This window comes from Salmo salar, chromosome 11, assembly GCF_965601325.2.
Source record: "Salmo salar chromosome 11, fSalSal1, whole genome shotgun sequence".
Classification (NCBI taxonomy): Eukaryota; Metazoa; Chordata; class Actinopteri; order Salmoniformes; family Salmonidae; genus Salmo; species Salmo salar.
In genome coordinates, this window is record NC_138301.1 from 21,383,701 (window position 1) to 21,400,720 (window position 17,020).

A 17,020-nucleotide genomic window follows, 5' to 3' on the forward strand; every position below is an offset into this window, starting at 1 on the left:
CATGCGATTTCTCAGAATGCATTGGGCCGATTTGGACGAAACTTGGGTGAATAATGAGTCTTGCCATAGAGAGCCGGCATTTACAAAATGACTATGATTGGCCAGATGGTGGCTATAACAAGAGATTGAAAATGCACATTTTGAAGGTCACGCTCCTCGCCCCATTTGACCTAAAGTCATGAAATTCGGTACATAGGCCCCTCTCCTCGCAAGAACACATTTAGAATTTTGTGAAAAACACTTAAAATGCAACTCTACTGGCACTGAATGGCCGATCTGCATGACACTTTATATGTGGCTTTTATGGATAAAGGTCTCTTAATGCAATATTTTCCAGACTAGTACCTAAAACAACATGGTCACTATTGACCAATAAACATTCACCTGTGCATGGTCTGGCACATAATTGCATATACATCAATCAGTCAAGGATATTCATATTGTAACAATTTGTTGCACATGTTGCAGACACTGTCAAGACTCAACATATGCAAAAACATTCATATGAACTACACAGTGGTGCTACAATGGCACATGTTTATCTCTTGATCTGTTTGACTCAGAGCGCTGAGGGGATGTGAGTCTAGCTAACCCACATGATATCTGAGACACCACTTGCCCGATTTTGAGAAACTTGGGTGAATGATGCGTCTAGCGGTAGAGATCCAGCATTTACCAAATTACACTGATTGGCCAAAGGGGGGCGCTATAGTAATCAACTGTACGTTAGTCACACGCAACATCTCAAACACCACTGGCCCGATTTGTATGAAACTTTGGCGAATGATGTGTCTTGCCATATAGATCCGTCATTTACAATATTATATTGATTGGCCCAAGGGGGGTGCTGCATTATTCGCGGGGGATTACATGTTTACTGTACCTCATACCTCTGCATATTAATCTGGTACTGGTACTGTAACGCCCTGGCCATAGAGAGGGGTTTTTGTTCTTTATTTTGGTTAGGCCAGGGTGTTACATTGGGTGGGCGTTCTATGGTCATTTTTCTATGTTTTTGTATTTCTTTGTTTTGGGCCGTGTGTGGCTCCCAATCAGGCACAGCTGTAGTTCGTTGTTGCTGATTGGGAGTCACACATAAGTAGCCTGTTTTTCCTTTGGGTTTTGTGGGGGATTGTTTCTGTTTAGTGTCTTGCACCTGACAGTACTGTTTGGCTGTCGGTTTTCTTGGTTTGTTTTATAGTGTTCTTACGTTTATTAAAACTCAAGATGAACACTAACTCCACTGCACCTTGGTCTACTTCCACAGACAGCCATTACAGGTACTCCCTGTATATAACTCCATTATGGTGTATTTTATTGTCCCCCACGATGAAATTGGGGAAGGGACTGTGGCTCTGTCTCCGTCTGTAAATTCGTATCTACGTCAAACGCTATATCTCAGACAGCACTGGCCCGATTTTTGACAAAACTTCGATTAATGGAGCGTCTTGCCATATCGATCTGGCATTTACAAAATTACACCGATTGGCCCAATGCAGGAGTTTGCAATAATTAACTGAATTGTGTTAGTCACACATCATCCGTGGGAACGACATGTTTAGCGTTGCCTTGTCAATTTATTTTCATTTTTATATGGATAGAATCCTAATGGCTGAAGTAATATTATCTTCACAAAGTGTGTGTGTGTGTGTGTGTGTGTGTGTGTGTGTGTGTGTGTGTGTGTGTGTGTGTGTGTGTGTGTGTGTGTGCATGCACAGGGAAGGAAGAGGTGCGTGGGTCTTCATCACCTTGTATCTGGTAGCAGTAGCAGACTGACAAGTTGTTTTAAGGTTTCCAGTTCAGTCAGTGTAGTGGCTTTTTTCAGCCACACAGTGGCAGAAGCTACACAGTAAAAATATCAACGCTGTATGTCTGGTGTACAGTATGTCTAATGGAAAATAAGAGATACACATTTTTTGCAGTCAATAGTTGGTGTTACAAAGAGAGCATTTTTGCTAACCTTGACCCTTTCCTAACCTTAACCTAATTATTCTAACCTGCTACATTAATTCTCCTAACCTGCTGCGTAAGTTCTCCTAACCTGTTACAAAACAGTCACCTGTGGTTGTGGCTGTATCGAAGTGGTGTGTTTTTAGGGAATCTCAACAAGGATGATCAGTGCAGAGACAAATGCAGAGAACAAGCAAGTGCAGGGCAGGTGTAGGTCGCCAGGACATGTTATGTAGGCACATTCAACAAATTCACAATCAATTCAACACAAATAGCTGTCTCTGAGCAGTGCAAATGCATGTGGGGCCACACACCTCTATATCAATTGTTCCACTGTGAAATGTCAATGAACATATGAATTGGGGGGAAACAATTAAAAAAAATCTAATGTTTCCCCCCAATTCATATATTCATTGACATTTCACAGTGGAATCTACTGTAGTGATGTACTGTATTCAGTACTGAAATCATATTCCATTAAATCAGGTTACAGGGATATTTCTAAAACTCTGTCCAAAACAAATGTATTATTGTCAATACATGATATTGTATTGTACAAAGCCATGAGTGCATGGAACTCCCTTCCATCTTATATAGCGCAAGTGAACAGCAAACCTGGTTTCAAAAAACAAATAAAGCAACACCTCACAGCACAACTCCTCTCCCCCATGTGACCTACTTGTTGTTTGTATGTACTGACATGTATGTGTAATTGATAGATGCACACACAACATGTTAATGTTTTTAAATGTATGTAAATTGTAAAGTATTTTGTCTGTAATGTCTTTTTCGTTATATGTCGGACCCCAGTAAGACTAGCTGTCGCCATTGGCGTTGTCTAATGGGGATCCTAATAAATAAAAAAGATTAATTTATAGGCTAACTTGATATTGAAAAGTGGCTTGGTTTGTCTCTGTTGAATTTATTGCACTTTAATTGTTGTTTTCAACAAATATAAGCGGCCCTATCAAATAAAAGCAAACAGGTTTTGTTGCGCTAGTGAGGTAGGAGGGACTAGAACGCTGCCTGCGCCTGACGTCAGGCAGTTGGAGACAAGTGGTGAAAGGCGGTTGTGAAGGTACTGCCATAAACAGAGCGCGGACTGCGCCTTTAAGAAGTGCAAATCGAAACAGTAAAGCATTCGCGTTGTCAATGTACTAACAATGAATTTAATCGATATGGTCTTGATACAACTCTTGCTGTTGTTTAATTGCATATGGAATATTAAAGGTAAGTTTTGGCATTCTGATTCATACAGCAAGGAAAGTGTTTCATCGCTAGCTAGCTCGCTAATCGGATTGAGAAAATGGTAGCAAGCGAGCTAGGTTAGCAGCGTTAATGTTTCCTAGCTGGGAGGGGTGCAGCTCCTGTTTTTTTGTGTTTTTTTTATACGTTTATGGTTCCGCTAGGACTATATCGAGAGAGCCTGCTCGAGCCTACGAAAGGTCCACCGAAGTGAAATAAGAATGTAACTGCGGTGAATATTTTTCTTAAGACATTCTCAACTATCAAGAGTAATGTTTACTATAAGTTATATAGTATCAACATACTAGTCCCCATTACTGCAGTTTCAGTCACGCACTGTTAGTTCTGAGAATCAAGTACAGTGGTTCCCAAACTTGAAATGGGGTCCCCTGAGAATATGTGATGTTATCAAACAAATTAAGAACTTTTTTAAAATGTTTTATCTTCAACATGGTATAGAATACAACTTGTTAGTGTCGACTAAGACCTCTCACACTATTAGAATGTACTTTCATAGTTCTGGACATCCGGCAGGACCTAATATTGAGTAAATATGAACACACAGCATTAACTAACATTAGGGATATACTTTTTCCAAATGGGGTCCTCTGTATTAGAGGTCAACTGACTATGATTTTTTTCAACGCCGATACCGATTTATTGGAGGACCAAAAAAAAGCCGAAACCGATTAATCGGCCGAATTGTTTTTTATTTTTTTATTTATTTATTTGTAATAATGACAATTACAACAATACTGAATGAACACTTATTTTAACTTAATATAATACATCAATAAAATCAATTTAGTCTCAAATAAATAATGAAACATGTTCAATTCGGTTTAAATAATGCAAAAACATAGTGTTGGAGAAGAAAGTAAAAGTGCAATATGTGCCATGTAAAAAAGCTAATGTTTAAGTTCCTTGCTCAGAACATATGAAAGCTGGTGGTTCCTTTTAACATGAGCCTTCAATATTCCCAGGTAAGAAGTTTTAGGTTGTAGTTATTATAGCACAATTTCTCTCTATACCATTTTGTTTTTCATATACCTTTGACTATTGGATGTTCTAATAGGTACTTTAGTATTGCCAGCCTAATCTCGGGAGTTTATAGGCTTGAAGTCATAAACAGCGCAATGCTTGAAGCATTGCGAAGAGCTGCTGGCAAACGCAGTAAAGTGCTGTTTGAATGAATGCTTACGAGCCTGCTGCTGCCTACCACCGTTCAGTCATACTGCTCTATCAAATCATAGACTTAATTATAATATAATAACACACAGAAATACGAGCCTTGGTTTCCGGATTTGACCATATTAATGACCTATCATTTCCAAAACAAAACGTTTATTCTTTCAGTGAAATATGGAACCGTTCCATATTTTATCTAACGGGTGGCATCCATAAGTCAAAATATTGCTGTTACATTGCACAACCTTCAATGTTATGTCATAAATACGTACAATTCTGTCAGATTAGTTTGCAAACTGTTGCATATACCCTGACTCTGCGTGCAATGAACGCAGAGAAGTGACACAATTTCCCTAGTTAATATTGCCTGCTAACATGAATTTCTTTTAACTAAATATGCAAGTTTAAAAAAATATACTTCTGTGTATTGATTTTAAGGGCATTGATGTTTATGGTTAGGTACATTCGTGCAACAGTTGTGCTTTTTTCGCAAATGCACTTTTGTTAAATCATCCCTCGTTTGGCGAAGTTGGCTGTCTTTGTTAGGAAGAAATAGTCTTCACACAGTTTGCAACGAGCCAGGCGTCCCAAACTGCTGCATATACCCTGACTCTGTTGCACAGAACGCAAGAGAAGCGACACAATTTCCCTAGTTAAAAGAAATTCATGTTAGCAGGCAATATTAACTAAATATGCAGGTTTAAAAATATATACTTGTGTATTGATTTTAAGAAAGGCATTGATGTTTATGGTTGGGTACACATTGGTGCAACGACAGTGCTTTTTTTTGCAAATGCGCTTGTTAAATCACCCGTTTGGCAAAGTAAGCTGTGATTCAATGATAAATTAACAGGCACCGCATCGATTATATGCAACGCAGGACAAGCTAGATAAACTAGTAATATCATCAACCATGTGTCGTTAACCTCTTACATCTAGACGTTCCGCTAGCGGAACACCTGCTCCAATATCCAATGATAGGCGTGGCGCGAATTACAAATTCCTCAAAAATACAAAAACTTCAATTTTTCAAACATATGACTATTTCACAGCATTTTAAAGACAAGACTCTCCTTATCTAACCACACTGTCCGATTTCAAAAAGGCTTTACAGCGAAAGCAAAACATTAGATTATGTCAGCAGAGTACCAAGCCAGAAATAATCAGACTCCCATTTTTCAAGCTAGCATATAATGTCACAAAAACCCAGAAGACAGCTAAATGCAGCACTAACCTTTGATGATCTTCATCAGATGACACACCTAGGACATTATGTTATACAATACATGCATGTTTTGTTCAATCAAGTTCATATTTATATCAAAAAACAGCTTTTTACATTAGCATGTGACGTTCAGAACTAGCATACCCCCCGCAAACTTCCGGGGAATATGCTAACAATTTACTAAATTACTCACGATAAACGTTCACAAAAAGCATAACAATTATTTTAAGAATTATAGATACAGAACTCCTCTATGCACTCGATATGTCCGATTTTAAAATAGCTTTTTGGTGAAAGCACATTTTGCAATATTCTAAGTACATAGCCCAGCCATCACGGGCTAGCTATTTAGACACCCGGCAAGTTTAGCACTCACCAATATCAGATTTACTATTATAAAAGTTTGATTACCTTTTGTTGTCTTCGTCAGAATGCACTCCCAGGACTGCTACTTCAATAACAAATGTTGGTTTGGTCCAAAATAATCCATCGTTATATCCGAATAGCGGCGTTTTGTTCGTGCGTCCCAGACACTATCCGAAATGGTAAATCAGGGTCGCGCGCATGGCGCAATTCGTGACAAAAAAAATCTAAATATTCCATTACCGTACTTCGAAGCATGTCAACCGCTGTTTAAAATCAATTTTTATGCTATTTTTCTCGTAAAAAAGCGATAATATTCCGACCGGGAATGTCCATTCAGCCACTACCCAAACGCGCTACTTTTTTTCAGCCAGAGCCTGCAAAGCCACGATTCAGCATTTTGCCGCCTTCTGAGAGCCTATGGCAGCCGTAGAAAGTGTCACGGGACAGCTAAGATCCTCACTCTTCAATAAACAGAGACAAGAAGAACAACACCTTGTCAGACAGGCCACTTCCTGCATGAAATCTTCTCAGGTTTTGCCTGCCATATGAGTTCTGTTATACTCACAGACACCATTCAAACAGTTTTAGAAACTTTAGGGTGTTTTCTATCCAAAGCCAATAATTATATGCATATTCTAGTTACTGGGCAGGAGTAGTAACCAGATTAAATCGGGTACGTTTTTGATCCAGCCGTGAAAATACTGCCCCCTAGCCATAACAGGTTAACTAGTGATTATGTTAAGATTAATTGTTTATAAGATAAGTTTTAATGCTAGCTAGCACCTTACCTTGGCTCCTTGCTGCACTCGCATAGCAGGTAGTCAGCCTGCCACGCAGTCTCCTCGTGGAGTGCAATTTAATCAGCCATGATCGGTGTCCAAAAATGCCCATTACCGATTGTCATGAAAACGTGAAATCGGCCCTAATTAATCGGCCATTCCGATTAATCGGTCGACCTCTACTCTGTATATTCTAGTGTTAATGTAGGGTCTTGTGCAGTAAACGTTTGGGAACCCCTGGTCTAGTAGCAAGTTGATTTGTGTAGATTTTTGCTGGCAAAGTGATTACATGCTAATGTACAGAATTTGCTAGCTATCTAGACAGAAAGGAAAAGGCTAATCATACATTGTGACTTGGTCAATTACATTTGTCATTCTCATGATGTGCCCAACTCACTGACTTTTCTTTCTGTATTTTATATGTACACAGCCTAGCTAGATCTCTATGGCTCTGATGCAAATATAACTTTATTTCTATGGTAGACTATAATTAGTTAGTGGTCTGTATTTTCAAAATTCTAAGGTGATTTGAATTCATTCAGCACTCAGACGAACTGAAAACATGACACATGGACAGGATGTCACCTGTGATGCAGTAGCATGCATTAGAATAGACTTTCACTGACCCATGTTGGCTATTTCATAAACATGCCATCAAACATTTGACTTCATCATTATTCTTCACACTGTTAAGGTCCCACTCCATCTGGGTCTGACTACTGCTGAGTTGACTATACGCCTCATCTGTCTGACATCGAATGCATTTTTCATTTCCCTCTCCTGTTTGCCATGGGCTAAAATACATATTCAGGGTCTGTTTTTTTACCTGCTCTGACAGTCTGTTTTGTGTGTGTGTGTGTGTGAACAAAGTGAGTAATTGATATGCCTGAAGCTGCTGTGGGCCTTGTGTTCCCCTGTGCCCCCTGAGCATTGAGCTCCCCTGCAATTCCTGACTGGTGTCCTGTTTATTTGTTCAATGATGGGAACAGAAACATTCCACTGCAGATTAAGTGTTGTTTCAGAGACTGCTAGGTCTGATTTAAATGATCTGGACTTGAATTTTATTTGCGCCTCATAAATTGTTATTGTGTTGTCAAATCCCCATATTGAAATTACTAGTGCATAATTTATCATCCTAATTAAAAAATGTTTTTGTTTATTCCACTTGAGTAACTCTCATTAGCTAATAAAGTAGAATGAACCATGTTTCATGGCTCTTCTTGATGAGCTAATATTCCCACTCATTTGCATTAATCATACTTTTTGGGTGTTTGTTGACTTATGTTATTCATGACGGCCAAGTTTGAGCCTTTCATTTGCCTATTTTTCTTTTAGTACAGTAATGACTCCAATCCATTCAAGGGACTGGGACATACGCTCAAATTCTAATACTGTAAAAGTACATCCTTCCTCCCTGTCTTCAGCTGTCCTTAGGGTGATGACTCTTCTGATGTGGTTTGATTCGTGAAGCAACTCAATGTTAGCCATATTGGTTTTACCTACCATGTCTGATCACTTGAAGGGTGTAAAGAATAAATACATTCTTTAAACAATGCCTTCAGCATCGAATTGGTTCACCCGACATGGGCCAGATGTTGAGTTGGGTCAGATAGTCATTTTGATGTCAGGGCTGTCAGACTAATTGCAGAACTAAACAGAGCAGCAGCAGAGCTCTGTGTGAGGCACATGTTCCCTGGTGTGTCCTTGAGCGTTTGCTGCCAACTGAGAGCGTGTGAGCAGAGAGGATGCCACCCAGACTCCGTGATGCTTCACCACGATGTTTGCTGTCTGTGGAAAAGAGGATATGAGCCAGCCAGACTGGAACTCAAATGATTACTGAGGAAACAGTTCTCTTAGAGGACAATGTTCTTTCATAAACTAAGAAGATAAGTCCGCCAATGTCCACTCCAAATGCAATTTTAAAAGCACAGATTTGTATTCAAATGGAGAGTTTGGGATTAAATTGGTCACCACTATAGCAATTAATGTCCTCTAGGCTTAGGCTATATGCTCAGAACCTCAGATATTTGTACACTGAGTGTACAAAACATTGGGAACACCCTCCTGATATTGTGTTGCATGGACTCTATAAGGTGTCAAGCATTCCACAGAGATGCTTCCCACAGTGGCTGGATGGCCTTTGGGTGGTGGACCATTCTTGATACGCGTGAAAAACCCTTAACACACTCGAACCGGTACGCCTGCACCTACTACCATACCCCGTTCAAATGCACTTAAATCCCTCTGAATGGCACACATACACAATCCTTGTCTCAAGGCTTAAAAATCCTTCTTTACCCTGTGTCCTCCCCTTCATCAACACTGATTGAAGTGGATTTAACAAGTGACATCAATAAGGGATCATAGCTTTCACCTGGTCGTTCTATGTCATGGAAAGAGCAGGTGTTCCTAATGTTTTGTACACTGTGTATAATGTTATACATTTTACTGGGAAGGCAAATTATATTAGGATTTGGGTTTCTAAATCTATAATTCAATGCTAGATGCCACATGCAGATTAATAATGAATGAGAGATGTTGTCATAAAACCATAGATTTGATTCATGGGTGGATATTAATGATTTGTTAGGGTTTGTAGTAACAGATTCATCCCTTTTGACTCAAATATGTTTCCAGAGTTGAACATTAATTATTCATAGAGGGAAAGCAGGAGATCTGGCTAATCTGTTCTTGTTGAGAGAAACATTTTTAGCTGGTACTGATCCAAAAGCCATAATTTGTAAAGATGAAGTAAAGTAGGCAACCATGTTAATTAAACTAGTAACATCCCTACTAGAGGTCGACCGACTAATCGGAATGGACGATTTAATTAGGGCCGATTTCAAGTTTTCATAACAATCGGTATTTTTGGACACCGATTGTGGCCTATTTTTTTCTTTTTTTTTACACCTTTTTATTTAACTAGGCAAGTCAGTTAACAAATTCTTATTTACAATGACGGCCTAGGAACGGTGGGTTAACTGCCTTGTTCAGGGGCAGAATGACAGATTTTTACCTTGTCAGCTCGAGGATTCGTTTTTGCAATCTTCCAGTTACTAGTCCAACGCTCTAACCACCTGCCTTACATTTTACTCCACGAGGAGCCAGCGTGGCAGGCTGACTACCTGTTACGCGAGGGAAGCAAGAAGCCAAGGTAAGTTGCTAGCTAGCATTAAACCTATCTCATAAAAAACAATCAATCTTAACATAATCACTAGTTAACTACACATGGTTGATGATATTACTAGTTTATCTAGCGTGTCCTGCGTTGCATATAATCGATGCGGTGCCTGTTAATTTCTCATCGAATCACAGCCTACTTCGCCAAACGGGTGATGATTTAACAAGCGCATGAGAAAAAAGCACTGTCGTTGCGCCAATGTGTACCCAACCATAAACATCAATGCCTTTTATTTAAAATCAATACACAAGTATATATTTTTAAACCTGCATATTTAGTTATTATTGCCTGCTAACATGAATTTCTTTTAACTAGGGAAATTGTGTCACTTCTCTTGCGTTCCGTGCAAGCAGTCAGGGTATATCCAGAAGTTTGGGCCGTCTGGCTCGTTGTGAACTGTGTGAAGTCCATTTATTCCTAACAAAGACCGTAATTAATTTGCCAGAATTGTACATAATTATGACATAACATTGAAGGTTGTATAATGTAACGGCAATATTTAGACTTAGAGATGCCACCCGTTTAGATAAAATACGGTTCCGTATTTCACGTTTTGTTTTTGAAATTATAGTTTCCGGATTCGACCATATTAATGACCTAAGGCTTGTATTTCTGTGTTATTATATTATAATTAATTCTATGATTTGATAGAGCAGTCTGACTGAGCGGTGGTAGGCAGCAGCAGGCTCGTAAGCATTCATTCAAACAGCACTTTGGTGCTTTTGCCAGCAGCTCTTCGCTGTGCTTCAAGCATTGAGCTGTTTATGACTTCAAGCCTAACTCCCGAGATTAGGCTGGTGTAACCAATGTGAAATGGCTAGCTAGTTAGCGGGGTGCGCGCTAATAGCGTTTCAATCGGTGATGTCACTCGCTCTGCGACTTGGAGTAGTTGTTCCCCTTGCTCTGCAAGGGCCGCTGCTTTTGTGGAGCGATGGGTAACGATGCTTCGAGGATGGCTGTTGTCGATGTGTTCCTGGTTTGAGCTCAGGTAGGGGTGAGGAGAGGGACGAAGCTATACTGTTACACTGGCAATACTAAAGTGCCTATAAGAACATCCAATAGCCAAAGGTATATGAAATACAAATGGTATAGAGAGAAATATTCCTATAATAACTACAACCTAAAACTTCTTACCTGGGAATATTGAAGACTCATGTTAAAAGGAACCACCAGCTTTCATATGATCTCATGTTCTGAGCAAGGAACTTAAACGTTAGCTTTTTTACATGGCACATATTGCACTTTTACTTTCTTCTCCAACACTTTGTTTTTGCATTATTTAAACCAAATTGAACATGTTTCATTTATTTATTTGAGGCTAAATTGATTTTATTGATGTATTATATTAAGTTAAAATAAGTGTTCATTCAGTATTGTTGTAATTGTCATTCTTACAAATAAAATAAAAAATCGGCCGATTAATCGGTACCGGGGTTTTTGGGCCTCCAATAATCGGTGTGGGCGCTGAAAAACCATAATCGGTCGACCTCTAATCCCTATATTCCAACGGATCATATTCTTTTCACCTGTTGAGATGCTGTCTTTTCACTAGCGCTGTGGGACTCCACACACCGGCTTCATTATCTCCCATTCTGTTTCACGCAGACATTACATGGGGTGTGTGACTTCCCCGTACATTTGAATGCATTGGAGAGCATTTGCCAAGAGAAGATTAGAAGATGTCAGCGAGACTCGGAGAGAGAGACTCTGACGAAAGGCCTTGTTTGTATGTGGAGTATAAAACAGTGTTTTGGAGCCATCAGGAGTTGCAATCAGGAGTCCTGTGCTTTGGTAATACACAGCGGCTTATCAGGGAGGCATAGCAAAGCCTTTCAGAATGTGGGGTTGTGGAAAAATATGTAATCCTGGATTATATTTCCCCTCACATATCCAAAGAACTTCAATGAGTCTCCACAATTGACATTGTTATAAAAACACTTTATATTGTGTTTTGTTAGTTTGAAGCATACAGAGCAGCCTTCTAGTATATTCACACTCAGAAAGGCAAATATTATTGACCATATTCAAGATGTGCAATGTCAGTGTCAGAAATGCAGAGGGGCTGTGCATTTTTGCCCCTGAGAGCTCTTGATGGAAAAAGCTGCCGCAATCTTTTCAAAACAAGTCAACAGGGGCAAAATATGCCCCTAACTTTAGATATATATTTTTTCTCCATTGGTATCACACTTCATACAGTGTGTCCACAAAGGATTCTCCTTGACTCATCCAATCAGATAAAGTGCACTCTGCTGGCAGCTATCCACCCCCCTCCCCCACCACTCCCCCATCTCGCCCTCTTTGTTGTCAACATTCTTATTTTCAATGCATTTATTAACAAGTTGTGAAAATGCTTGTGTTCTTGTCTGGTGTATTGTCAACCAAGGTCAGAGATTGCTTAATTGGATTTTCACCGCTCAAGGGCATCATTTCCATGTTTCAGGTGTTGCCTAATATGCAGGCTATAAACGAATAGGCCCTATGTACGAAATGCAGGGGAGTTTGTCTAATGGTGGTATAGTATTGATACCCAAGGCAATACGACATTTCTTCACCTTAGGAGGAAATGTGATTCACACAATAGTTTTTTTGCTCCTCTAATTTAAACCTCTGAATAAGCCACGATTAACCCACAGCTGTATGTTATCACACTCTTACTGTAGTGCATGTAGGGTTGGAACTTTCAATAAATACACTCCTGCTCTCAGCTGGTTGTAGTGTGTGTGGTGCTGCAGTAGTGTAAACTCAGTGAAATGATGTGAGGAGCTGTTTCCGTTCTGTTCCATCCCAGGGTGAGCAGACAGAGTTGTGTGTGTGCACCACAAACATTCTCTGTAAGATGAAAACATGTGTCATGACAGGAAATGGGTGTGTGAGTGTGAAAGGTTGAAAAACACGGGAGTAAAGAGAAGAAAAATAAGACCTTTTGATGTAATGTCATTGCTATTGTGATGTCATATGTTTGCTGGTTGTCATGTGGACCTCAGCAATATGGATGCTGAATGGTTTTTGTTTTTATTTTGTTAAAAAAAATGTCTTCACATTTTCAAACAGTCCATTTAGTAAGGCCCGCGTCCATAGAGAGACATACCAGCTCTACTGGTAGTACAGTACTGCACCTGTCGATGACACAAGTTGTTCTGCTCACTCCATTCTTATGTTTAATAAATGTATCGTATAGAGCGTGTGGCAGGCTTACAATGGTGGCAAAAAAAAAAACATTTCAGAGTGCGCTGACCCTGCTGCTAGAGGGGGTATGCTGCTACAGGGGGTATGCTGCTAGAGGGGGTATGCTGCTAGAGGGGGTACGCAGCTGGAGGTTGAATGTTTTGAAGGTGTACAGGACTATAAAAAGTTTGGGAACCACTGTACTAGTCAAATTAGGCCTAGGCCCTCTGAAGACAGCATCAAGCAACAATTCAGTAAACTGAAACATGTAGCCAAGCATAAACGATCAATAATGATTACCAGTGATGTTTTACTGACAGGGACCTACCAGTCATTGCTTATCAGACTCACCACATTGGTTTGTTGAAGCACCATTTCCTCTGTTGCTTTCTTTTATGGGGAAACTGTGATATGGTTGGCTAGTTTGTTCATTCTCAGACTTGTGACATGGTGCCTGACATTTTGTATTTCTATAATAACTGTGTTCTTACATTCCCTGTCAGTTTGTTTTTCTGGCTTTATTCAGAGTGCATGGTTCTACCGCTAGTGTTTTGACTTGCCAATCAGTTTCCTGAAAGACAATCGTAAACTAACATTGACCTGAAAATGGTTCCTGTGTTTAAATCGTGTTCCAGTGTCAAATCACTATTCTTTTAACAGCAGTATCTCTTTCAGCTGGGAGCTGTAAGCAGCATCACATTCACTTCTGACTTCATTATCACTAGGCTCTTTGCTTGTTAACACAGACTACTAACTTGCCCTGCCTCTTGTTTCTTTGCTCTCTGAATCATATTCAAGTGGATGTTGAGCAGTAAGACTAGAATGAAGAAATCTACTCAAAACCGCAGTGTGTGTGTGTGTGTGTGTGTGTGTGTGTGGGCCTAGTCTAGTTATAATTTAGTGCTAAGCCCTCAGCACATAGAAGCATGCCTTCACATCACAATCTCCTTTTGCTGTGACTTTCCACAGTAGGCTAACCTAGTTCTATGTGCAGACATTGTGCTGTGTGAGCCATACATAATAGCTGCTTCATAATTATTTTAGCATCACATGAGCAATGGACCCCACACCCTGTACAGTAGTTCAGATGAACTTCTTCTAAGCATGCATGGAATGAGGAGGAACATTGTACCTAGCTATTAATGATGAGGGGAAAATACATAGTTACAATTGTGTTTTGTTTTGCTACTGCGGGCAGCGTTAGCTAGAGACAGCCGGCTGTCCCTGCGCCAAAACGCAAGTATTTTTCATCCCATAGTTCTCCATCTTTAAAAAAAAAAAAAAAAATGGTGAGCCAACATATTTTCAGCACTTTTATTTCCCTGACTGATCAAAACAAATTTTCTCGTGCTCTGTTTATCTGCAGCAGACATATCGTGAGCACTATGTTTGGAACATGAAATCACAATAGAATCGCAGTATAGAATTGCAATCCATATCGTATCGGCACCGAAGTATCGCGCTAATATCATATTGTGTGGTCCCTGGCAATTCCCAGCCCTACTAGCTACATTATGTTTTTGTATTTCAGACCGCTGCCTTGACAATTGCCCATACAGGACTGCGGCTCCCAGACCCAACACAAAAGCGTATTTGTCCAAAAACATCTGCTGCCACCACTGCCCATCGGATTAGTAGCTTCTCAGTGGTTAAAGGCTGCAGCTAGCCACAGGGACCACTGGACAGTGGACATGGCATTGGTCCACACCACAACAGTACCCACCAATGCCATGTTGTTTCCACCCCTCAGTAGTCAATGGCTGGATGTCTTGTCAGGGATGTAGACTAGTGGTTACCCATCACTCAGTGTTGTGGTATGGTGCAATAGCAACCAGGAGAACAAGTGGTGGAGCTCTGAGCTCTCTGGCCTGTCAAACAACCTGCCTTTACCCAGCATGCTAATGTATGGGGAGGGTGAGTCATCATGACCCAAGCTGTTTCCACTTCCTCTGTTCCTGTCAAGGGGTTCTATCTAGCCTGTCAAACTTGGCACCTCCATGAGTGAGGATGAAGACTTCACTGAAATACTATTGACTAAGGCTACAGTATGAAGCCCACAGGCACTACTTGTCATTGACAGCTCTGGCAATTTGGGCTAGCAGGTGCATTCCAGCAGGATACAATTAAGGAGTAGCCAACATTTTCTCTTGCAAATTAGTGTTAGTCCTTTACCCTGCCAATTAATTCAAAGTCAGTGACTACTTGCAACACTTCAAATGGATTGACTAGGCAAACAACGTTCTTGTATCCGCTAGGCATAGGCCTATATGGTTTGGGGCGGCAGGTAGCCTAGTGGTTAGAGCGTTGGGTCAGTAACCGAAAGGTTGCTAGATCGAATCCCTGAGCTGACAAAGTAAAAATCTGTTGTTCTGCCCCTGAACAAGGCAGTTAACCCACTGTTCATAGGCCGCCTTTGTAAATAAGAATTTGTTCTTAACCGACTTGACTAGTTAAATAAAGGTAAAATAAAAAAATAAAAACATCTCGATTTGAATATCCCAGAGGGTTTTACATGAACCTTTTGTGGCTGCTAGATAAGGGAGGAAATTATGTTAATGATTGACTTGCTAGTTATCCCTCTTATTTTTTTATGTAACGAAAACACTTCCTTATGCTGCCATATCCAGCACTGGGGTCACATTCCTCACATGCCCCTCCCTTCCTCCGGACAGTGACCCTACACACAGATGTGGTGTGATACGGAAAGTAAAATCAGAGGCACGGCTGTGCCATGAAAACAACAGTTAGTCGTACATTCCTCCAATGGGTCTTCTCAATGAAAAAGTCCATGAATCCACTGGAGTCGTATCTGGTCTGACAACTAAAGGGATTGTGTTGTGCCTGCCATACTCCATCTCCAACCAACAGCCTTCGAGTTGACCTTTACCCTGTTGATTCAGTTCGTCCTGGGCAGCTTTGGCTGCTGTAGGCTGGGCTAGAGTGGGTTTGTACATAACAGGCTACATATTTCCCTTTTAGGACAGAGGTTTAACAACTGATGATGAGTTTCACTGGAAGGCATATCCCCTGAAACTGTACATTGTACCAATAGAGGGAAAAAGACATCCCGTTGTCATGAAGTTTAAGATATCTGGGTTTTGTTAAACTGTGAATAAATCTACTTTGTTGCTACTTCGGTTCTTAGAAACTTTCAGTGTTGCAATTACTGTGATGATACCAGTATCGCAATACTTTCCCATGACAAAAATGAAAACACACGAAGCAGACAAACCTCTTTGGTCTTTTAAAACCTCTATGGGCTAGGTGGGACGCTTGCGTCCCACCTACGTAACAGCCACTTGCAGCCTGTGGCGCGATTTTCAAAACCTTAAAAATCCTATTACTTCAATTTCTCAAACATATGACTATTTTACAGCTATTTAAAGACAAGACTCTCGTTAATCTAACCACACTGTCCGATTTCAAAAAGGCTTTACAACGAAAGCAAAACATTAGATTATGTCAGCAGAGTACCAAGCCAGAAATAATCAGACACCCATTTTTCAAGCCAGCATATAATGTCACCAAAACCCAGAAGACAGCTAAATGCAGCACTCACCTTTGATGATCTTCATCAGATGACAACCCTAGGACATTATGTTATACAATACATGCATGTTTTGTTCAATCAAGTTCATATTTATATCAAAAACCAGCTTTTTACATTAGCATGTGACGTTCAGAACTAGCATACCCCCCGCAAACTTCCGGGGAATTCGCTAACATTTTACTAAATTACTCACGATAAACGTTCACAAAAAGCATAACAATTATTTTAAGAATTATAGATACAGAACTCCTCTATGCACTCGATATGTCCGATTTTAAAATAGCTTTTTGGTGAAAGCACATTTTGCAATATTCTAAGTACATAGCCCAGGCATCACGGGCTCGCTATTTAGACACCCGGCAAGTTTAGCA

The 17,020-nt window shown here is 40.2% G+C and overlaps 1 protein-coding gene across 1 annotated transcript in view; it reads left to right on the top strand.

Moving 5' to 3' along the window:
• Positions 1–2,982: 2,982 nt before the first annotated feature.
• adam10a (ADAM metallopeptidase domain 10a) overlaps positions 2,983–17,020 on the top strand; it is an 87,707-nt gene continuing 73,669 nt past the window's right edge. The window contains exon 1 of the mRNA XM_014126901.3: positions 2,983–3,180. Coding sequence (XP_013982376.1) covers positions 3,114–3,180 — 67 coding nt within the window. The 5' untranslated portion in view covers positions 2,983–3,113. The remainder of the gene's footprint in view (positions 3,181–17,020) is intronic.